Source organism: Rattus rattus, chromosome 2 (assembly GCF_011064425.1).
Source record: "Rattus rattus isolate New Zealand chromosome 2, Rrattus_CSIRO_v1, whole genome shotgun sequence".
NCBI classification, from domain to species: domain Eukaryota; kingdom Metazoa; phylum Chordata; class Mammalia; order Rodentia; family Muridae; genus Rattus; species Rattus rattus.
In genome coordinates this window covers 39425200-39439620 of record NC_046155.1, presented here as the reverse complement: position 1 = coordinate 39439620, position 14421 = coordinate 39425200, and the positions used below count along the sequence as shown (strand labels likewise).

The window sequence follows — 14421 nt, the reverse complement described above, 5'->3', positions numbered from 1 at the left end:
GTAATCCCCATGCTGTGAGGCAGAGGCAAGGGGATGGATAATAATGAGGTCAAGGGCATCCTGGCTATGAAGCAAGATTGCGGGGGTGTGTGTGTGTGTGTTTTCTTTGATAAAGATGCCTCATTCTCTATCATTAAGTATCAAAAAGTGAGATACTTAAGGTGAGAGTGCAGCGGTCCACCAGGTAAAGTACTCACCATACAGACTTTGAGGCATGAGTTAAATCTCCAGATCTCAGGCAAGGGCAGATGCTGTCCTCTGACCTCTACAGGTACCGTCACACATGTGTCCCCTCGTGCCCACCAAAAACATGATGATAATAACAAAACAAATTTTGGGGGCAAACCATGTATAAAAATCAAAATACGACACATAGTCAGTTTCCACAGGGGAAAGCAGGGCAAGTCTAATTCACGCGCATAGAAGTGAATCTGGAGAGCACCTATGTATTAACAGTGGGAATCCCTAGAGAGCATGGCAGGGGGTGATTGTTTTTGGCTTTATGTTTATTTTTATTCTGTATAGAAAAGAATATAGAGAGCCTTCTGAGGGTGGGTGAGATGGGTAAAGGTGTTAGCTGCCAGGTTGAGGACCTGACTCCAGCAAGTTGTCTCTGACCTCAAGCTACCTGCTATGCCACTAGCACTCACTGTCCAACTGCACATACAAAACTATAGATAATATATTGCGTATATATAATTGTATATGAGAGAGATAACTTTCTGGGTTGGGTTGTGATGGCTCATACCTGTAATCCTAGCACGAAGAAGGTTGCATTAAGAAGACTGCTAATGTAGCCAGCCTGGGCTGCATAAGTGAGTGTGGACCCCCTGTCTCAAAAAAACAAAATCATTAAGAGCACTTGCTGTTCTTGCAGAAGGTACAGGTTCTATTCTCAGCGCCCACATGGTGACTCACAACCTTCCATATCTCTAGCTTCAGACGCCCTCTTCTGACCTCCACAGGCACCAGACAGGCTCATGGTACACTTAATGACACGCAGGAAAATGTTCATACAAATACAGTTCGTTCAAAATAATGTAATGCTAAAACACAACCCTCCAGGGCCTTTACCTTGCAGATGAAGGCTGGACATCTGACCGATTTGTTCTAAGGGAGTCAGACACTGCAGTTGCCTTCCAGCTCCAGGGCATGAACCTGAGCGCTTTACTAAAATGCTTAACCCCCTTGCTTAAGGAAGCTCTACTGTGTTAGCATCCCCAAACTGGGATTCCATCCAAGGCCAATAGAGATGGCTCTCCTGAGCCTAGAGTGTGGTGAAGGATACAGGACAGCGCAGGATACAGGCAGGGATCTCCGATGGGCTGCAGTGTGGTGCTTTAAGACCTCTTGCTTGGCTGTGTCTTACAGGGGGAGAGGATCACGCTGCTCCGGCAGGTGGATGAGAACTGGTACGAAGGGAGGATTCCTGGCACTTCCCGCCAAGGCATTTTCCCTATCACCTATGTAGATGTGCTTAAGAGGCCATTGGTGAAAACCCCCGTGGATTACATCGATCTGCCTTATTCTTCTTCCCCAAGTCGCAGTGCCACCGTGAGCCCACAGGTATCTAAGCTTTCAAACTCAGCTTGGAGCTCTCACCCTCAGCTGCATGGTTGGCACATGGCCCTTCTGGGATGACTCTCCGATGCTCTGATTAAGAGCTACCTAGAGCAGGGCGTGCTGGGGGTTATTTTCGTACATGTCCGTGGTATTGTCCTATCACTCTAAAGTTTGTGAAGGAAAGGGAAGAGTTTAAGATAGTTCCTGTGGGGATAAGGTGAAAGGAAAGAAAAACAAATGAATTACCAGTTGATGCATCCCTGTGATGTGAGCTGCTGGTGTGTAGACCACACCCCTGTGGCCCAGCATGCTTCTCTATGCAATACTGTCCATCAGGACTGGTTTCCAGAGGACAGTGGTTGGGAGATAATTTCATGTTCTCATCCTTAGACATGTAGACCAGATTCAAAGTGTTCTGCAAGCCTCCCCTGGACTTGTGTTGGAAACAAAACTCAGGGTGTGTCGGTCTCTACTGGGTCAAAAGGGAGTCGTTTATAGGCATAGTAATGTGATTTGCTTTTCTGAACTTGAATTATGAGCACAATTGTTTAAATTATTATTCCAAATGGTGCCCACTTTCCCAAAGCCAATAAGCAAAATGAGGTAGGGTGGCATCCTGTGGAATGAAATGGAGGATGATGGCTGAAAGACAGTGGGACTTGGCGGTGCTGACATGGTACCTCTTTTCTCCTGTTCTCTATCATTTCGTCCCCTCCCCATGCTGGCCACCGACACAGCAGAGAGCACTTGGCACAAAACGTTAGGTGGGCTCTCGTGAACAGTGAGAACACCATTCTGCCGTCTCATAGGAGAGGCCGTAGGACCAGGCTGGGCATTTGGCTCCATAAGAGCATGGGGAATCTTCACTTGACCGCGGCCAAGAGCAATTGCAAAACAAAGTGACCGCACACGCCGTGCTTCTGTGTGGGAGACTCTGCAGAGTTGAAGGACGGGTCTGGACAGAGGCTGTCCACCCAACCCTACAGTTTTGGGTCAGGGCTGTGGTCACAATAATGGTTTGGTTGGCTGGGGCGGGGCACTTCCCGGCTTTTCCTTTTGTATGTGGCTCCGTGCAGCAGCCCGGCACTCCCCACAGCTGTCGGGTGGGAGCCTTGCCCGTCTCCACGCCACCCGCCTCTCCTCTGCACACACTCATGTATCCACCCGGCCACTTTGCAGTCTCTCCCAGCCTCGCCAGGTGATTTCTGTTCGGGACACCAGGGTGTTCTGCTCATCCTCTCTGTTTCATTCTTCTTTATGCCCCTGTGGTGGTTGCCCTCCCTTCCTCTATGCTGACACTTTTATCTCTGCTTCTGTCTTTTGTTTTCTCCTCTCTCCTTTTCTTTTTTTTTGAAGTGCACTAGTCACAGCAAGCTCATCATGCCAGCCCCTTCATCTCTACCCCACCCCCGCCGAGCCCTGTCCCCCGAGATGCACGCCATCACCTCTGAGTGGATCTCTCTGACTGTTGGGGTCCCGGGCAGGCGTTCTCTGGCCATGACACCACCCTTGCCTCCACTGCCTGAGGCTCCTGTGTATGACATGGACCGTTTGGCCTTGTCAGCGAGGGCCCGCCCCTCCTTGCCACTCAGTCTTCCCTATTCCGGTTGGTCAGATCACTCCACCCTGTGCTCAGTGGTCTCCCCGATGGCACTGCCTCCACCCCACAAAGCCTACTCACTGGTACCCAGTGCCCAGGCTCCTCTTCACGTCAATGGAGACGGTGGTATTCACATTCGCCAAGATGGCTTCTCCCAGCCACCACTTGGGAACTCCGATAGGGTCATCTCAGAGCTTAGTGACGCCTTTAGCAGCCAGAGCAAGAGACAGCCCTGGCGAGAAGATGGACCATATGACAGGAAAGCAGAGAGCGAGGCAGGTGAGAGATGCCCTGGTGGACCCAAGATCTCTAAGAAGAGCTGCTTGAGACCTTCAGACGTGGTCAGGTGCCTGAGTTCTGAGCAGAGACTCTCGGAGTTCCACACTCCTGAGGACAGCCAGTCCTTCAAGCCTCTGGGTAGCCCTTTCCCAGCATGGGAGGCTGGGCCACCAGAGCTTCACAGAGGTGTCGAGGCTGACAGGAAGGCTGCTCAGAGTGGTGTAAGCCAGGTAGGCCTGAAGCATGACTAGTGGGCCTTGGCCTCTTGCTTGGCATGGTGGACCAGACCAGATGTCTTACCATTGGTCTGTTACCTGAGGCCAAGGGGTGCCTGTGAGATCTGTTTGCTTGCCTTGGAAGCAAAGGGATGATCAAGAGGGAATGGTGGGGCTGTGGACTAGGCTGTTAGCTGGGGATAGTTCAAAGAAATGTATTCTAGCATCTTGAGATGATTTGAGAGTATTCCTTCGTTGACACCTGCTACCCTGGTACAGAAGCCCTCAAGCAGGAAAGCTGTCCTTGTGCCCCATTCATGTCCTAGAGAGTGTCTTTGGTCTGCTTTGGCTAACACAGCTGAGACACCGGGCTTTGGTGTGATGCGGTGTGCTTTTCTTGTGAGGTGCACTGTTTCCATAACCCATGGCGCTTGGTTTTGTCAGGTGTTTGTCTTGTCTTGTGTTTGTGTGGGACTAAAAGGGCCATGGTCACAGCGAGCTGAAACATTCTAGGTCTTCAGAGGTGGCAAGACGCAGGTGCTTCTGATGTGGTTGAGGTCACTAAATAGATGTCCTAGGTGTTGAGTTAGGATTCTTCTCTCTAAGTGAACTGCGAAGATTTCAGCATATAAATCAAGGTGGATGTAGGGTATTTTCAAGGGACATCAGTTTGACAGCTAGACAGATCATTAATTCGGTTTTGCTTATGTTATTTAGTACCCAGGAAATCAAAGACTTCGGGTATCTTTTCCATGGGGGCCAGATTTAGCTTCCATCTAACTGCCTTGATGGGGATTGTTCACCCTCTCAGAGACTCGATTTCCTGAAATGAAGATAACTTCCCTCATAGCACGGTCCAGAAACTTCCTTGAAATAATGCATGCAGGTGTTATGCACAGCACTCTGTAAGGGAAGATAGAACCACCATCTTGGCTGATCTAAAACTGCTTCTAGGACCCAGGGACATTATAGAACCTCAAGAGAATCACGTGTTTCTCCGAAGCCATCTCTGAGTTGTCTGTCATCTGCTAGTACCCACAGTGCACTGTGCTCCTCTCCCAGACTGTTGCTCCTGTTTCCCCTTGTAGCTCTGTTTGCTTTTGGAGGAATTGTTCAAAGTGCTGCTGTTACTGGTCTATGGACAGGGTCCAGAGGTTGTTAAATCCCTTCCTTGAGGAGCCCATATCCAGTGATAGTGGCTGATACAGTTGTGTCACCTGGCCAGGAACAGGAGCACAGAGGCAGACTGGACCTCCACAGGCCCGTGTGTCTGGTGTAGGGATCTCTGAGGGTAATCAAGTGTAGTTTACATGGAATTGGGCTTAGACTACATATAGTTAGGGAGCACTGAACATACACACACACACACACACACACACACACACACACACACACACACACACACACATGCACAGGGCCTAGTTACTCATATGTAAAGTAGGGGTGAAAACTAACAGTAAACAGTGTACCCCTCCCTGGAAGGATACTGTGATGATCAGTAAAACAGTGGAGATCATTAGGGTACTTGACATAGAGTCCGTCTCCATTAGACAGGGCTTCCTGCTCTGACTGCTATATGTGGTCGCCCCATCTCCTAGTACAGGGCTCTGGGACAAGTCTACTCTAAAGAAAAGTGACCACCTGATTAAGAGGAAAGAATAGTTCACTGGAAGTTAACTATTGATTAACCGGTGGAGTTACCGGTTGAAAAGGACAAGATGTCTGACAGAGGAGCGGGTCACAGATCAACCTAAGATGCCTGGAGTCCTCCCGACTGCCAGGCATGAGTCATCACTTCAGTTCGGTTCCAGGATTCAGTGTGTGCAGGAAGTGCGCACAGCACAGTGCTAAGCCCCAGTGAGGTTCAGGGTACACACGTCCTGCTTCCTATCAAGGGTAGGAGGGGCTGGCAGTACCGGAGATTGTGTTGATTGAAAGGCCAGGCTTGTGGAGGGTTGGCTCTCCTTTCCTGGTCGGTCTCTGGACACCAGGTGTATCACTTCCTGTTCCCTCCCTTCCTCCTCCTTTCCTGGCACCAGCCATTTCCCGGTGGATATGTAGAGGCCATGGTCTGGTTGGCTGCTTTTGAGCATTAGGGGTGTCTGGAAGGATAGCTGCATACACGCGTTCCTCTTGGCCATTCACTTCACCCAAGACAGCTGTGAGGGTGGCTCTTTTATAAAGGACCCCCTCTTCTTGAAATCTGTTTGGCTGACAGGCAAGCTAAAGGCGGGAAGAACTTGCTTCATCATCTGTTCTCTAGTGGCCCTGTCAGGACATGACCTCAGGCTGTGTCACTTGTCTGGGTAAACGCATTCTGGTGTCAAGAAACTCACCAGCCACTCTTCTCCTTGATGAGCCCCAAGTTCCGTTTGTCCTTCTGTTGGGACGAGGGACTTGGTTGAGCATTTGACCAGTAAACAGAATGTTAAGTGAGAATACAATCCGAGAGGTAGTGATCATTTCCTCCTCCTTCTAAACGTCTGGTGTCCAGCAGTGTGCTGAGTGCCCTGGGAGCCGAAAGGCTTGGTCATCAGTGCAGGCTTCCTCTGCCTCTCAGGAAAGTCTTCCCTCTGGGCTGACTTCCTGGTGAGATGCTCATTTAGACAACAAGGTAGCCTCTTCTTCCAAAGTTTCCCCAGCTTTTTGTGTGTGAGTACATGCGTGCCTGAGTGCCTACATGCGTGTGCTCCTGCTTGCCCGTCATGGCTTCCTATAGAAGCTCCATTTCCTAGGAAGCCTTCCCTGGCTACCTGCACAACCCGATGAAGAGCAGCTCTGAGCCTGACCCCTGTGAGCATGCTCTAATGCATTGCCCCTTTGCAGGCCCGTGTCCCTGTAGGGCATTAAGGCTCAACAGTCAAGGATCTCGGCACCTAATCAGTGGAATGTGCTCAGTAGGTACTTGTTGAATGAAAGAAAGGATTAACAGAAGACCTGAGCAGACCTTAGAAGAGTTTACGATATTGACTAGGGAATCAGCCCTGTTCACAAGTAAATTATAATGCAAAAGAGAGACAGCAGTCTATCCTGGAAGTCCAAGAGGGGAAGACATAATAAGCATAAGGAGGAGAAAGGTGATTGCAAAGTAGTGTGTGTGTGTGTGTGTGAGAGAGAGAGAGAAACAGAGAGAGAGACACACACACACAGAGACAGAGAGACAGACAGACAGACAGAGACAGACAGAGACAGACAGACAGAGATGAGAGAGTGTGTGTGAGAGATGGAGACAGAAAGATGAGGGTGAGACAGAGTCAGAGAGACGTGTGTGTGTGTGTGTGTGTGTGTGTGTGTGTGTGTGTTTAAAAATTAGGGAGTTTTCCCACAGATACAGCAGATTGAAATTGATATTTAAAAGCCGGGAGGTAGGAAGTACAATGTGTGTATGGAGAAGGGTGTGGTCCTGGATTCAGCAGGCTTTGGATGAACCTATGGGTTGATAGATCAGTGGGAACTTGCCAAGGGGGCTGGGCCCACAGCTTAGCCAATGCCTGTCTGTGCCTCCAGCATTTGCTGTATCTCTTAAGAGCATGGACATCTTCCTTGCTGTTCCTTAGCCATTGGTAGTCAGTTCCTGCTCTGGAGTCAGCTGCCCGTATCCCAATTTTGCAAATAGGTGACCTCCTTTAGAAGATGCTTTAATGTCTCAGTCATTTCTACTCTCAGAATGCTTTCACACTGGGCCGGATACTTAGGTTTTTAGGTTTGTTTTCTCTGAACACCAGAAGGGGTAAGTCAGTGTCAGGGTCTCTAGAGAATCAGGTAGAGCATTGGTCTCCAGGTTCTGGTTCTGGCTCTGCCCTCAGTCTGCTGAGGATCTGTGGATGAGTCACATCTCCTTCCCTACAACTTCCTTGTTCATAAACAAAAGATGCTGACGTGGGAACTGAACTTCCTTTCCGCTGTGGTGTTATTCTGTGGTGTGAATTTCAGTCGATAAGAAAGAACACAGAGTTAAGTATGGACTTCATTATAGACCTGCACAGCTTCACCGTTGAAAAACAAACACCTTTTTGCTTTTTGTTTTTTTGTGTGTGTGATGACTTTGTTGACTGGACAAAAACACACACAGGTACACCCAGGAGATCAGGATTAACTGGCAAGTTCTCAGATTCTGTTAGACATAATTTCGGTTTAGCATGTAGAGCACAGCTAATCTAGAAAGTAAAGGTGGAAATTGGGTGAGAAAGCTCCGCCATCAATGCCACCAAGCATTTACTGCTCCCCCCACCCCCCAAGAGAGAAGCAATTTGCTGATTGGTATCTGGATTTGTGAATAAGAGTGCTTGACATTTGTGAGAAGCCTCGTTGAATTTCTAAATTAAATCAGGCTTCCCTGTGGTCCCATAACTCAGGAAGGAGAGGCAGAAGGATCAGGGAGAAGAGAGGTGCAAATTAACTAAAGACAGAAAATATGTGCTTTGGTAAGCATGTGGGAACTAAAATCAGTCCCCAGAAAGATTCGAACAAAGGCAGGGCACTGGCTAGAGAATGGAAATTAGGAAAGGAAGGGGAGAATGAGGTGTAACTTGTATGAGCAAAAGGGAAGTGAGAAGTATTAAGACCTCTCTCTCTCTCTCTCTCTCTCTCTCTCTCTCTCACTCTCACACACACACACACACACACACACACACACACACACACACACACACACACACAGAGGGGAGAGGGGGGGTGTCAAAGATGGGAAATGTTTTCCTTTGACTCACAGGGGAAGTCTCTAAGCACACCCAGTGAGTGTTAACAGTTTATGGGAGAAGGAGAAAGGAGAGACACTGACTATTCTGACAAAATTACCTGCAAGTGTTCTCTCACTACTTAATTACTTAATGGTGGGAAACCCAAGACCAGAAGCTTCAGTTTCCATCCCTGCTGTGGTACCAGAAGAAAGGGGCAGCATCTGTAGAGACCTAGGTGCCAGCATCTATAGAGGTCCAGGTGCCAGCATCTGTAGAGATCCAGGTGACAGCAGCAGGGTACTGAGAGGTGACCTTCCCTCAGCACCCCCTGCATGATTGGCTTGGTGGTTGTGAAGTTCCCCTCAGACAAGGTACCTAAAGGTCCGAGGATAGGGACAAGTGCACAGAACTTAGAGTCTAGGAAACAGATGGCCAGATAGACTGGAGATAGCACACTTACCACAGACCACATGATGGAGACTCAGCTCAGGCAGGGCCTGTTGTGTGCTGCTACGGAAGCAGAAAAGGGACAAAACACAAAGATCCCTTTCCATCACAAGAACAATATGGTGGCTGGGAGCTGGGAAGGAAAAGTGGGGGATGGGAGACTCATTTTGCTTGGGTTGTATAAATGAAGAATTTAGGAACCCGAAAGATGCCTCAGTAGGTAACAAAGGTGCATGCCACCAAACCTAATGATCTGAGTTCAGTCCCCAGCACCCAGTCACCCTCTTTCACCTGCACGCCATGGCGCATGTAGTCCCTCCACTAACGTAATCTTAGATTAAAAAAAAATTATAAAACATGGGATTTGTACTTGGCATATTAATGTCTTTCTTTTGTTACGAAGAAAACAAGCGTGAGGTATGTTGGAAATGCCATCTCTCCTAATATGACAGAGATGAGCAAGGTAGGCAAAGTCTGATGTGAGGAGACCGAGTGTTCCCGACCATTAGAGACTGATTTAAATTACAACGAAGTCCACGTGTTGTCCCTTGGGTGCTCTCCAAGGAGATTAAGTACAGGCAGTGGGGAGCCCAAGGACTTGCGGGTAACTAGCTTTATATTAAAATTGCCATCTTTTTCTCTTGGGATGTTATAGGGGAGCTCAGTGGGAACAGAAGCCAGGCCTCCCTACTCTGCTCGCAGAGTTGCCTGTGCTCCATAAAGTCAGTCTTCTGTCACTACCCTTGGGCAATGCCTCACCTCCAGAGTTTACAGAAATGAGCTCTCCGTCTGTCTGGGGGCTGTGATCTGACGAGTAGAGGGGCTGCCTCCTCTGAGCTGTGTTGGTGCTACCGTTTGTAATTGTTAAGGTATAAGATGGGTACACTCTAGTCATAGAGCTAGGGCTGGAAAGAACATTGTGAGTCATGCACGATCTGGTTATTTATTTTGGGATCTTTGTTCAGAAGACGGTCAGTATCAGAGCCTGTCTGGGAACCCAGGTTGTTCATTGTCCCCTTAGGAAGCCAATGTAGGTTGCATAATGTGAGGTTAAATCAGAGGAGGCCCAGGGTATAACTAGGGCAATGCCATCTCAGAGACTCGGGGACAGTGGCCTATCAACAGAATAGCCGATTCCTGATGACTGTGTGGGGGTCCAGGCCACACAGGGACTGGGTGTTTGTCCCGTGGGCTCCTCCAGGGTTCTCTGGCACATGTGCAGTGTATTTTGGACTTTAGCCTCTGGCACACCCCCAGAGCTGGAACAGGATGCTTAGTAACTGCTGGAGCACCAGGTGCCTTCTGGGTCCTGAGGGGATTAAACAGCTCCAGGGAAGCTGAGGTCAGATTTCTGACAGACTCCAAGCTGAAGACAGACAACAGGAAACAGAGCAAGGACACACACAGCATTTTTTTTTTTTTAAGGGAAAATGAAAAGAACATTCTATCTGTGTGAGTCCAGAAAAGGCGGTTTCTGGATCAGCAACTAGTTACTGCTTACGACTGGTGGGCAGGTGAAGCGGGTGCAGTGTGCGCTTGCTTGAGTGTGTGCACGCACATGGCTTGCACGTTGGAATGGTTGCCGTTTTTCCAGGCACATGGGAAACTGGAATGTGACTACAGAATCCAAGATGTGCGTAGCATGAGCTCATAGTCCCTTTATTCTTAGTACCAGCCGGGCCCTGATGAAAACATGTGCCTACTCTTGGGCTTAAGGAAGGGCAGACTCTCCAACTCTGAGGCAGGGCACTGCCAGTAGAAAGGCAATGTGAAACACACAGGCAGTTTAAAATGTCCTAGCAGCCATAGTGAAACAGAATATATGAGTTGATTTTAATAATGCTTGCTGTTTCACCCAATAGAATAAAAAAAAAAATTAACGATCTATTTGAACCAAGTGTTTGAGAACCCCTGTCTGCTTTTCAGTTGTAGCACATTTCACTTCATCCTTGGAGCGCATGTGCTTACAGCGCAGGCCCAGACAGCGCAGGCCCAGACAGCGCAGGCCCAGACAGCGCAGGCCCAGACAGCGCAGGCTCAGAGGAGGAACTGCAGAGCCTGCACGTGTTAGAAAGTGGGACAGGAAAAGCGAGAACATGTGCCTAGAGGGAGAAAACCCTCTGAGGATAAACAGCCTTCCAAGTGAAGGCTGATCCAGGTAATGGGTGTCGGTGGTTTCCAGCGACATGGGAGCTCTCCCCACCCCAATAAGTTTACATTCCAGCTATGTGAGCTGTTTTACCAAATCTAAACAAGGAGAAACTGAATCTGATAATATTTACCTCGACTACTTCCTTCATTTATCCAGCACTAAGTGGGGACCCGTCTTCTCTACCTCTGAGGAATGTGGGGTTGTCTGTACTCTCTGGAGGTTAGAGCTAGAGATGGTTTATCCTCTGCTTTGGGTATGACCAGAGACCAGAGGAGCTGCTAAGACACTGATAGCCCTCCAGTATTGTGGCTCCTGGGTTTAATAATGTCAGATGATATTTTTATAGCACACTGTTTATAGAAGGAAATAACTTTGAGCATCTAGCCGTTTTCAACCTGTGGCTCTCAACTCCCACAAGGGTCAAGTATCAGATATCCTGAATATCAGATATTTACATTATGATTCACAACCTAGCAAGGTTACAGTTATGAAGAAGCAATGAAATAATCTTATGGTCGGGGCTCACCACAACATGAGGAACTGTATTAGGAAAATTGAGAATCACTGACCACAGTGGTTAAAACATTCAGGAAGAGAAGGCAGAGTATCCCTTTAGAAGAGGTAGGAATTGTGTATTGGTAACATGACGTCAGCCATCATAGGCTGACCCAGGGGAGGGGCTGAGCTCTCGCACTCACAGCCTTTGTGCAAGTCCCCAGTCTCACTAGATCTTAAAGTTCCCCCTTCTAGCCTCTCCTAGTCAAAAGTTAGTTAAAAAGGAGGGTGGGAGCCATTAACCCTTGATGTACTTATTAAAAGCAGCCCTGTCTTACTACGTTCGGTTCCCAGCTCCTCCTCATTGGAGCAGTATATTATTTCACAGGTGATTGGTTCCAGCCACAGCAAGGATGGTAGGGGCCTTTCAAAGCTGGGGACACCATCCCAAGAGGTGCCCACCTTGTACTGCTTTGGCCTGAGGTCATCAGGTCACCAACTGGAGTTTGGACTATGTGTTTTTAATGAGGACTTTTTGTTGGCATGAGGTATGACCCAGACCAGTCTTGGGCACACTGGGGCCACAGGACCTCACTTGAGGTCCTCTTCATTCTTGCTTTCCAGAGTCTGCCACAGCCTAGATAACCAAGTCAGAGTCTGTGCTTTGATAGGGTCCTGGGTGACACACTACTCTTTGGTACCCTGACTGGCTGGTGGAAATGATGCCACCGTCTCTCAGGCAGACAGCCATTTCTGCTGTTGGGCAGCACTCTCTTTAGAAAGTTGTCCCTTCAGTCAAGTCACCGTATCAGTTTCCCACACACAAGGCGTGCAGAGTTAGCGCCATTCTTCTGAGTACCTGCATAGCACGTGCTTGGAAATGTCCATTTATTTCCTTCTCTGTTACATGGAAGCCTAAGCTCAGAGGCAGGGTGGTTGGTTGAGGCACAAGGTTAACTCCAGCCAGCTGTTAAAGGCTGGAAGGACCCCAGATGTCAAAGCTGCAGCACGAAAGGGCCCTTCAGTTTTGTCTTCTACCCCTCTACTGCCCGAGTAGAGGCCAAGAGGATGGGTTTCAGCGGTAGAGGCTAGGAAGGGCTTAGCAGACTTGAAGGAGTGTCTCAAAAAGAGCTATGAGGGGTGGCTGAAGCGATAGCTCAGTAAATAGTTAAGAACACCGACTGCTTTTCCAGAGGAGCTTGTCTCTTCCCAGAACCCACATCACGGCTAACAACTGTCGCTAACCTCAATCCCAAGGGAATTGGATGACCTCTCTGACTTTCACAGGTGTTGTCTGTACATGGTAAACAGACATACATGCAGGCCAGACATCCATACACATAAAAATAAATAAAACTAAAAGACAAACAAACAAAATGCATAGGAAAGTGAATCCTGGTGCAGCTGCTGTTCTGGGCAATGAACCATCTCTTGTCACTAGCCTGGGCTGTGTATGTTGATATGGAATCGAGGCCTTGCAATGACCACACAGACCTTCCTTTTAAGCTGGGCTCCCATGAGGAGGTTAAGGTGAGGACGTCTGTGGCGGAGATAAGCAAGAACGGTGATTTGGCAGAATTGAAATGACAGCCAAGCAGTTCCCTCTCACCAGTGTGTGGGCTGTGTGACACTGAGGTGTGCACGACCCCTCTCGGAGCATGCGTGCTTTTAGAGCAGTATGATCAGCACCTCCTGCCTGTCTCCTGGTTTTTTGTAATCATTGGGGATTATGTCAATTAGCATAGCTGATATAAGGTTATATGGAAGGTGGAGGTGTATGAAAGAGACCAAACAAGACAGTGGCAGAAGCCAGGAGACCACTGCACTGCCTGGGTGACTTTATGGTCTCTCTGGGTCTCTCTGAAACAAGTGTGGCCTGCACCAAAGATTTCTAAGTGTCCTTCTAAAAGACAGTGGGGCGATTGTAATCAGCAAAGGATACCTGGAGGGCGACTCCAACGGTGGACTTCCAAGTATTCATTCAAAGAGAGTTCCTAGAGCTTGGAATTCTCTGGAGAAAGTGATTCCAAACCCTCTTCCAACAGAGACTTGATCTCCTCATGGGAGCCCAGCTTTAGAGGAAGGTCTACATGGTCTCACTGCTGGCCTCGGTTCCATATCAACATATGTAGCCCGGCTGGTGACATGAGATGTTTCATTGCTGTGTTTTCTCAGGACACACTGCTCTGAAACTCACGCCATACCTCACCGGACTAAGTCATGTGTAGGTTCTTTTGAGGACATGGTCTTGTTTGAGACTTTCTAGTACGCAGGAATATCTCAATAGTAGTATAATTATTCAGGCTCTGTGAGTGCCCCCGTAGGGGGGTCCTGATGGCTCCACTATTGGCACCCATCACCCAAAACCTGAAACCACCTTTGTTACAGCAGCCCCTCCCTTGAAACATGTTCACTAAGATTGGAGGGTTCAGAATGGTATGGGGGTGCGGGGTGTGGGGGTGCAGCAGTTCAGGTCCTAAAGGCAGCCCTTCCCTGTGTCTCCTGTCAGTCTGAGGACCCCGTGTTGTCCTCACTTCACTCCTACCATGTTTCCCATATCCCATTCCATTGCTGGATGCTTGCTTCTAATTCTGTACATCTGCATTTTCTCCTGTGCATCTGCCATGTTGTCATGGAAACCCAGTGGCCGTGGGCCGCAAGTATCTGGTGTCATCTGAATGTGGTGGTGTGGTACGTGTATTTGCTCACGCTTTTTCTTTGAATCCTTTCCAATGTGACATCTGCTAAAAATGTCTCCCTTATGATTTGCTTGGTGATCACAGCCTTCTCATCATTCATTGAGCGCAGGACCTGATCTCACAGAATCTGAAAAGAACTATGTGGTAAGATGCCTGTTGAATAAGACTGTGGCTTTCCTAAAGAGCACCCTCACTGACTGCAGCGGGCAGACCAGAGTAACTCCTGGTAAACATCCCGCTGTGGTTTGCAAGAGCCCACGACTGATGTAGTAGAGCCAGGGATTCAGCCACC

At 48.6% G+C, this 14421-nt stretch overlaps 1 protein-coding gene across 34 annotated transcripts in view; it reads left to right on the top strand.

The window, feature by feature from the left end:
- Positions 1–14421, top strand: part of Sorbs1 (sorbin and SH3 domain containing 1) — a 115599-nt gene that overhangs the window by 92259 nt on the left and 8919 nt on the right. For 18 of the 34 annotated variants that reach the window (XM_032891916.1, XM_032891914.1, XM_032891907.1 and 15 more), the window contains 3 exons: positions 1372–1566; positions 2920–3672; positions 14214–14273. In XM_032891916.1, coding sequence (XP_032747807.1) covers positions 1372–1566; positions 2920–3672; positions 14214–14273 — 1008 coding nt within the window. The remainder of the gene's footprint in view (positions 1–1371; positions 1567–2919; positions 3673–14213; positions 14274–14421) is intronic. The other 16 variants (XM_032891930.1, XM_032891929.1, XM_032891932.1 and 13 more) reach the window with 3 other exon arrangements.